Source organism: Pygoscelis adeliae, unplaced genomic scaffold, assembly GCF_000699105.1.
Source record: "Pygoscelis adeliae isolate BGI_AS28 unplaced genomic scaffold, ASM69910v1 Scaffold218, whole genome shotgun sequence".
Lineage (NCBI taxonomy): Eukaryota > Metazoa > Chordata > Aves > Sphenisciformes > Spheniscidae > Pygoscelis > Pygoscelis adeliae.
The window spans coordinates 4237948-4247223 of NW_008825433.1; the positions used below are offsets into that span (position 1 = coordinate 4237948).

General features: G+C 46.6%; 2 protein-coding genes across 2 annotated transcripts in view; one reads left to right on the forward strand and one right to left on the reverse strand.

Annotated features, from left to right (window-relative positions):
- CMTR1 (cap methyltransferase 1) overlaps positions 1 to 7092 on the forward strand; it is a 28316-nt gene extending 21224 nt beyond the window's left edge. Inside the window, exons 20-23 of the mRNA XM_009331072.1 lie at positions 837 to 884; positions 1475 to 1587; positions 2144 to 2252; positions 4037 to 7092. Of these exons, the coding sequence (XP_009329347.1) occupies positions 837 to 884; positions 1475 to 1587; positions 2144 to 2252; positions 4037 to 4169 (403 nt within the window). The 3' untranslated portion in view covers positions 4170 to 7092. The remainder of the gene's footprint in view (positions 1 to 836; positions 885 to 1474; positions 1588 to 2143; positions 2253 to 4036) is intronic.
- Positions 7093 to 7532: 440 nt separating this feature from the next.
- CCDC167 (coiled-coil domain containing 167) overlaps positions 7533 to 9276 on the reverse strand; it is a 5831-nt gene continuing 4087 nt past the window's right edge. Inside the window, exon 4 of the mRNA XM_009331121.1 lies at positions 7533 to 8361. Within this exon, the coding sequence (XP_009329396.1) occupies positions 8258 to 8361 (104 nt within the window). The 3' untranslated portion in view covers positions 7533 to 8257. The remainder of the gene's footprint in view (positions 8362 to 9276) is intronic.

Below are 9276 nucleotides of genomic sequence, written 5' to 3' on the forward strand. Positions count from 1 at the left end.
ATGTTCTGCTTGGTGGCTTAATGAAAGATAATGAGTGGGATTTCAATTAAACTCAAGACAAACAGAAAACTGCAGGAGCTTGAAGTGGTGGGGAGGGCTGAAGGTGAAGTGAGGAGAGCTGTAGAAATGGGTTGTAGAGGGGTCCTTTGCTGCTCTTGTGAAAAGGTGTTCAAACTGTGCTCTTTGAAGCCTGATGCTTGTAGCAGTGTGTGGGAAATGAGTGGTTGGGATGTCTGATCAGAGGCAGTGCTTTTGAAACTTTCCTATTGTCTCTTTCTGTGTGTCAGAACAAAAAACCCAAAAGTAGTTTGACATAACGATAAGAATGATGATTCCAAATCATCTTTACTGATTTAAAAAAAAAAAAAAGCTGTTTTTACCTGAGGGTAACTAAGAAGTTTGTGGTGTCCCTGAGGATAATAACGATGAAGATAAGGCAGTTTAGTTTTACTGCGAGGCCAGCGTGCTGAGGCCAGAACCTGCCTGGGGCTGACCTTGGTGAATTTATTTCATGGGAAAACAAAAGCACCTGAGTTACTGTTCTTCCTCTTCTGTATACTCAGCCTGAGGTAAAAATGCACAGCTTCCTTAGCAGTGAGGACGCTCGTATGCTGCTTACAGCAACCCAGCCATGAGCGTGCAGGTGTCAGGTTTTCTCAAGCCAGGAGAAATACGGCACTAGAGCAGAAGATTGAGGAGAAAGGTGAACCTCAGTCATGCCTGACCACCTTATGCTGTACAAAATGAACTGTTTGGCTGCTCCCTGTAACTGGGACAGCAAAAGAGGACAGTTTATAATTATTTTTTTTAATCACATTTTTGTCTTTTCCCCCCAGTGTGAAGGAAGTGTACAGATTGGAGGAAATGGAGAAGATTTTTGTGAGGTAAGTGACCGGCACAAATGAGAGACTTCAGGGCCTACTGAGGTTGTCAGCCACTGATGCACAGGAATGGGAAGGACGTGCTGATCTATGCTTGAGGAGTCCTGTAGAAAGAGCTGTTAGAGCTTGTGCAGCTGGTGCCTGCTGTTTCTGAGATGCTGCTGACTCAGAGCATCATCCTGCTGAGTTCTAATGCCGTAGATGTGGCCAATGCGCTTTACAACAGGAGTAGCAACGGCGCTTGAGTTTGTGTGTAGAAGTGTCAGTGGCTTCTCAGTGGCTTGAAAGGTTAAGAGTTCATACGTGAAATGGGAACCCCGTTGGATTAAGTCGATTGGTAGATCATCCCAGATCCTTCATTGCAACACTCGATTTGCTACCTGATCTAGACAGCTCTGGCTGGTTTCTCTAGCCATGTGGGGGAGGCAAGAGACTGAATTCTCCAGGATGTGATGATTTTGTCCCGTCATGTGTGGTGCTGTTGGTTTTCACTGTGACACTCTGGAGAGGGTGTGCAGGTGGTACGCTGTGTGCAAGAGGATGGTAAAAGAAGTAGTGGGGAACCTCTATCACTGCCTTCTCTCAACATTTAGGTTAGAGATGAAAATCATCAAGAGTTCAGGGGGAATACCCCGGCTATCCTACACTGGCCGTGATGACCGGCACTTTGTGCCCACAGGACTCTACATCGTACGGACTGTGAATGGTAGGAAGATAGAGTCCCCGCTCCTATTTAACTTTTCTTTGTATCTTCAAGTAAAAAGTATTGACCAGGCTCACTCCTGTTGTAACTTGGTAAAAAAATTAATGGGAGTATCCCAATTCCAAACAGACATTAACTGTTTGCATGTAATGAGGGTAGTCTGGATTTGGATAAGGTTTAAGGTATTTATATGATAGGTTTTTCTGTTGCGGGTTGATTAGCTATTGTGTGGGTAATTCCATTTATTTACATGACTGATGACTTTCTTTTTTAATGAGATCATAATTTTTCACCAAGAAGGTATCTTCCAGAGTAATAGTACATGGAAATACGCTATTTGGAATGTCAACTTTTAAAAGCAGGAAGAAGGGAGTTTTCTCAGTGAATAGAGAACGGCTTGGGAAGCAGGTCTTCTTGGGGGAGGGAAGGAAAAAGGAGTAAGAGAAGGATCACAGTTATTCTTATAGATTCCTCCTTCCTGCTTGCACTATATGTGTATTTATACTGTGCTTTTTTCCCCTTTCCACTTTCTGTCTGATCCCTGTGACTCTTCTCCAAGATCCCTGGACAATGGCATACAGCAAAAACTCCAAGAGAAAATTTTTCTTCAACAAAATGACAAAGAAAGCGACATACGACCTCCCTTCTGAATCCATCGCACCCTTTCAGTGAGTACAAGCCAGAGCTGAGGCTATGGAAGAAGGATAAGCTGTGTCTGAGTTTGTGTGTGTGTCTGGGTATTTGGAAGGGAGTTCAGGTGTGCTGCGCTATATTCTTGCGGTCGTTTACAGTGCAAGCGCAGCTTGGTCACCAGCAGGGTGTGCTGCAGAAGCTGGCACTTTCTCAGACTCTTAGAAAACTGCTGATCTGGATTCGTGGATTTTGCAATTAATTGCTATGAATAACACACATCTCACAACTTTGTTCCCCTGTCTGCAGCAGAGTACAAGTTACTGAACCTCCCTGCACACAGGGAAATGGAAATTGAGCCCAGCAACTGTAATTTGCTGCATCTCTGTATTTTAAGATGCTTGGTTGGAAGTTGCTAATTTAAAAGCAAATCCCAGTTCATTTAGCCCAGGTTCTGGAATAAGCTGTAGGTAGCTGGGAGCTGTTTAAAGAGAGAGCGAGAGAGAAAAGCAGCAGCTCCTCAGGAAAGGATGGAGTGGCTTGTCATTGGACAGACATTAACACTGTGGCTGCTGACCCCCATCCGTATCTATTGAGTACTAGGCTAAGGCCACATCTTAAGTACAGCAAATCCTGAGTCTGTGAGACGCCTCAGGGCTCGTGTGGAGATGTTCTGCACACCCTGCCCTCGGGTAGTCTCAAGAGATGCCCTCCACCACCACTACTCAGGACTGTGCCTCTGAGCAAGCGCATGATATGAAATAGGGCTCCTGATTTTCTCACTTTGAATCTCCTTACCTGCCTTACAGCAGTGCTCTTAAAGATCCTTAAGCTGTCCTTAACCAGCTAAATAGAACAACAGGCTTAAAAGGCAGAGGCACACAGTGCTTTTTTCCTCCATGTGTCATGATGGGGTTAGTTCTGCCTATGTACTCAGAAGTAGGCCAGCATGAACCTGCATGAATGGCTGAGAAGGTGGAGGGAGCGCTTGTGTGGGACTCCAGAAGGGCTGTGTTGTGTTGTAGTTAGTGAATACTAATGTGTCTATAATTAGCCATCGACATGTGCTCTTGTCGCTGTGCTAGTACTGCTTTGTTAGAACAGTAGCACTAAATAAGCTATGAATATTAAGTGTCAGTAATTGTACAAAACTAAAGGCTGCTGTGTCGGCAGTAATTAGCAGCTCTGTTTTCATTAAGCTGGGACTGTTGATGCAGTGAGGGAGGGCTGTGCTTGATGGATGGAGTAGGAGATGGCATTGTAGGACCAGAACTCTCAGCAGCCAAGTGGAGCTCGGTTATTTCACACCAGAGGAAAGGGGGATGATCCTAGCTGCTTTTGTACAGTGTGAAGTGCTGTTCATTTGCAAAGCTCCATAGGACAGCTATTACTGATTCTAGCAGGTTTGTGGTGAGTGATTGGATTGCTTGCTTGCGGCTGCTGGCAGACTAAGTTCTTCATTAAGGCCTTTCCATTGCCTGCAATGACAGTTTCATCCTCTCAAAAAGTTGGGGGAGGTAGGTTTTTCCCTAATGACTTGTCTCCTTCCAGCAAATACTGAACTGAATCTTGAGTGAAGCTAGAATTAACAAGTTTGTTTCCATGGAAATCTCTTAAGCTTGGAAGTTGCTGTACCTCAAGGGATGTAGAGTTTGTAAGGTGAATGAATGCACTGGTCTTTTTCTAAGGCACCCCTTAGAATATCTCTGTGTGGCTCCCATTGCAAGGGCAGCTGTCTGTGTAGTGCACTGTGTGGCTAGGATGACGGTGTTTTCCTTCCCCTCCCCTGCCAAACTAATCTTGCTCTCCTCTCTGCCCACAGCATCTGCCATTACAGCCGCCTCTTCTGGGAGTGGGGGGAAGGTGTCAAAGTGCACGACTCTCAGAAAAGGCAAGATCCAGAGAAGCTATCAAAGGAGGATGTCCTGTCTTTCATCCAAGCGCACTACCCCTAACCCTGCTCTCTTGAGGGGTGCAGGGGGGGCTGAGCCCAGCTTGGATTCTTCAGGGACTGATGAGACTGGGGAGGCTCCACAACTTCTATCCTGGTCTTCTCCAGAGCTGATTTCCTGGAGGCGACTGAACCAGGGAGTAGTATGCAGAAGGCACAGGACGAGGCTCTACCCTGGCAGTGTATATAAGAGTATGGCCCAGGTAGCGCCTGCTGCTGGAGTACCCATGGTGACTCCTGGAGCCAAGGCCTAACACCCTTTTGTCCTGACCTACTCCATGCATGAGGCCGAGGGGCTGGCAGCTTTCTTTGCTCCTGTTCAAACATTCATGGAGGTTTGTGGAGCTCTGTGTGTGCCAGAACTCTCCAGGCTTGTGCTTCCCTGGCAGTGTGGGAAGGAGCAGGGATGTCTTGGTGGCAGAGCTGGGCAACAGCACATTGAAGCGGCCCTGCATCGTTCCTGGCAGCTACCTGTCTCCTCGGCCTTGTCAAAGGCCTACACTACCCAGTGGAGGGTGTTAACTCATTGGGGAATGCTAGCTTTGGGATGCAAGTATGTATTCTTGGTGTCGCCAACACTTCTGCTTATCAAGGCACTTGGCTGGCCACTGGCAATTCCTATGTGATGGTCCTGTTGGACAAAGGCCAACGCAGGTGATGAGTGGAGTTCCTGGCACAGATTTTATGTGCTCAGTGCCAGGGATTTCTCGGACCTCTAGAAGCTGCTGTGACAAGGATTTCCCCTCTCCAGGTCAGTGACTGATCCTGTGCCAGCAGCCTGAGGTTAATTTGTGAACGTGTCTATGCCTCATGGTACTTCTGAGACCAAGGTGCTTTGATTCTTGGTACTTGACACTATTACCCAAATCTTCAGGAAGGAAAGCGGATGTGGGAGGGAAGACACAGGAAGGTTGCGATGCTGGAGGTCTTTGGAGGAAATGATGGGAACGTCTGACTTAGTTAAAAAAAAATGGCTTCAGTGAAAAGAGATCTTGACTTTGACCATGTTGGTTAATCAGAAGAAATCCTGTCCCGTGACTGTGCCCACTGGAAAGGTTACCAGACTTTCCTTTTTAAATGTCAGAGTGGGCTTTGAAACGCTCCACGTCTCATTTGGCCCTGGAACTGCAATCTGGGGTGAAGGCCCAGAGCTGTGAAACTCCCAGCATGGCATCTGTGTGTCAACAGACTTCTCCATGCACTTCTGTGCTGGGCTCAGAAGTTGTCTTCTGTTGCATGTTTTACCTTCACTTCTGGCTTCCATGGCACTTTTGCCAGGTCTTCCACATAAATCAGAAGATAACACACAGTTGACTGCTTTTGGCCAAGCAGCAAAATTGCCCTTCTTTTTTTGTTGTTGTTCTTGGCTTGTTTTTAAACACAGATTGGCAGTAGGGAGGAAACTGATTTAGGGGTTGTCTGAACTGTGCCTTAAAGAAAGCTATAGTTCTAGAATCTATAGCAGTTGTTTAGATTCTGGTTTCTTTCTCTCCGCACCCATATGTACGATTTGAACAAGCTTTATGTAGCAAGACATGGAAATTTTCACTGGTAGGTGTATAGATGCATGGGTGCCCTGCACCCCACCCAAAGAAGCCAAAACAAGGATGGCATGTTGTAGGAGTCCCACCTCCACCCTCTAAGGCCCAGCATACTGCGTAGGTTTTGTACTCACTCTCAGCACGCAGTTGAACATCATCCTACAAGTAGGCTGTGCTCTCTGAGCTTGGAGCAATTCCATGTCTTCACAAGCAAATTGTCTCTATATAACCATGTATTAATTCTCTACAGTTTGGTATAAATGAACTTAACAGCTGCAACTCCTTGCACCAGAGAAAATTACATGCAGGCTTGATCACTGCAGAACTGCACCCCTGGCTAAAGGAGCAGCGCAGAAGTTGGCATGCTCTCTTGGTCAATGGAAACTGGAGGAGGCAAAGCTTGGGAGTGGATGGGAGGTTAGCTTACAAATAGGTAGCCCTGAATATTGTGCACGGGAGCTATTCTGTTTCTTCTCAAGTTCTGGCCAAAAGTGAAGTGGGTCAAAGCTGCTTTTTCCACATTGGTGATTTAGTCCCCAGACACAGTTATGTCTACCAAAGCAGTTGAGGGACCGCATGCTGTTAATGCATCCTCTTGCTGACCTGTAGAGACCCCCTCTGCTCTCAAGCATCAGTAAAACATGTATGAAAGAAATGGTGGCCCTTCCGCCCCCCAAAGAACAAGAGGCCTGTCACTGGCAACTTTGTTTTGGCAAAGGCAGGTCCATGAGGGATGAGGAGGAATCTCTACCAGTGGGCAATAAAGAACCTCCCAACTGTGTGGTTTCCAGGCCTGTGTGCAGTTGGCTTTTTAAACCAACCAGTAATTTGAGTTGTGGTGCTTCTTTGGACTGCCTTGAGGCTTGTTCCAATGCCAGCAAAGCATGCTGCTCCCTTTGCCAGGCTCCTTTGCTAAGTGTTGTGTCCTCCACTCAGGGCTTTGGTCTCCTGCGGGCTGGTAGACAGAAGGGCGACTAGGAAGTACACTAGGGTGAGTGTAAGCCTCCGAGGGTGAAAAAAAACCTGGTTTGCCTGCAGGCTAGCTTTTATGAACAGATACTTTCTGTTTACCCAGTTGCCTCCAGCTCTTCCTGATTTTAATTTGCTTTTATTTTTAATTTTATTTTTGATGCACTGAACCTTGGTTCTGAATCCCCCTTCAAGAAGGCAAGCATGAGCCACCATGCTACTTGCTTCCCTGCTGCAGGGTAAATACAGAGGGATTATGTTGGGAAGGGGGGTGAGGAAGGTCTTGCTGAAGGGAATGTTTATGTACATTAATTGCACAATGTATTGTTATTAGGCTGTGTATCATTTTGTGTTGACTTCTCTACTTTCATTGTCTCTATTACCAATACAGCCCCTTTAGTTTACAACAGTGCTTGTTTACTTTGCTCCCCACAAAATTCTGGCCAGCAGTGTGTGTTAGTGTGGAGACAGAGAAATGCCTTGCACAGTGAAATTTTCAAGGCAGTACCCTTTTAAAGGCTTTCCTGGCAAGTTAGAGCACACTGAGTGCTACCTACTGTATGTCACTGCATCAGAATGAGAGGGGACTACAGCCACAGTCTCCAGCGCTCCTCTGCAGCATGCTAGGCTGATTTCCCACTCAAAGGAAGCAAACACTCAAGTAGATTCCAGGCCACAACAGACCAATAACCCACTGTTGAGGCCTCGCTGACCAGGGATATTAAGTGCCTAACCCAGTTGAGGCTTACTGTGGTGGAATGTGTGCCAGCTGGGAGATGGTAGGATCTCAGCAGTGGCTGAGGCATGTTACAAAACGGGGGGGGAGGGGGAGAGGGGGAAGAGAAAAACAGGAAGTCAATAGGTCAAACTATTTTATTTAAAGCCCTGCAGAGGTACTTCCATCCCTGGGAATTGATAGTTAATTCTCTTCTGCAAGTGTTGATTCTCGGATGCACAAAATGGCTACCAAGCTCTGATGCACTGGAGAGGTAGGTAGATCTTCTCAAAGCCCAAGCATCCAGATCTCAAGTTGGACGCTACCTGCTTGCAGAAAAAGAGATGCCTACGTCCCATCTGTTTTTGTGGAGGTAGGATTCCTTTGGTCCTGTAAGTCAGTGCGGAGGAGAAAACATCTTTGTTTAGCTCAGCTCTGGGAACATGTGGAATCTTTAGGTCACAATACCCAAGTTACCCTTTGATTCAAAGAGCTTCTTGGTGTCCCTTCAGCTTATGGCTGAGTCACAGGAATGTCTGCAACCACAGAGGTCCTCTTCAAAAGGGAGAACATATTGCCTTCCTGCATCAGGCTGGATGGTCTTCACTGTGTTTTGGGTAAGACAGCGCCAGCTTGAGCTCTGTTTGACCTGATTTCCAAGTGCAAGTGTGCTGTGATTTGTGGTTTGTCTCCTGTCCCCCTCAATTCTCAGAGAAAAAGCTTCCCTACAATGATGCTTGGAGAGGATAATCAAGAACAGCAATTTGAAATGCTGATCCTCACCCTTGGGGGAGGCACAGTGGTGAAAGGAGGAAGGGCTCCTTGCAGGAGAGTCATTTGGTCAGCAGGGAGAATTCTTGAGTACAATCACATCGTCCAGCAGGCGTAAATAAGAGCAATCAGCAACCCCATGGCCACAGCAAGGGCAGCATTCTTGCGATTTTCCTTACGAAGCACACTCAGTTCTTTCTCTGGGAAACAAACAAAAGCCTTGCCTGTGAATGTTTTGTGTTGCAGCTACATCTCCTTTCAAAACTGTCTTAAAAGCACAATGCTACCTTGGCCACGGGCAACTCCTTTGAGATCAGTATGCAAAACTGCCAATTATAAGATGTGCTGAACAGGAAGTAAACTAGCAGGAACCCTTTCATTTGCTAACTCTCAGCCTGTCAATCTCAGCAGCTGTGCTTGGGAATACTTCAGTGCCAGACCAGTTCCTGTTTGCAAATGACCTTGTTCTAGGACTCTACTAAGGACAGAATGGGTCATTAAAATAATTGCTCGTTCTCTAAGAGTATCAAGAAGACAGAGGGTAGAGAGCTATTTCTTCTGTCTTCTAGACGTAACAGCCCGGTACCTTTTCCTAGTGCTTAAATTTACTTAAATACATCTGTGGCTACCTTTTGAATGTTGCAGAATCTGGGTTTCCTTGTGCCCCAGAAGGAAGAGTGTGGAACAGGTCTGAGCCTGGACACTCATTCTGTTGGGGTCTGCAGCTTTTTAGAGACAGGTCACTTTCCCTGGCCCTGGTTTACAAAAGAAGAAACACAGATGCAGAGAGAGGAAGTAGCTACCAGAAGTATGGAGGCCTACTGATCTCCATTTCTGTTCCCTTCCCTTTACCAAAGATGAGAACCCCATTCTTGCTAGTTCTGTTCCACAAGACTTTGTTGGATGGTATAGATGAGAAGTGAGGCCTACAGCATCACACATTGCATGGCCAAACAGCAATAATTATTTTGCAGGGCAAGATTGGGTGCAGACTGTCTCCGGAGCCAGACTGCTCTTGCTGCTGAATTCACCTGCAGTGGCTGCACAGGTTACTGCCTCTACAGTTTGCACTAGCAGCCTCCCGCAGGGATGCCCCATTGCTGCCGGGTTCCCAA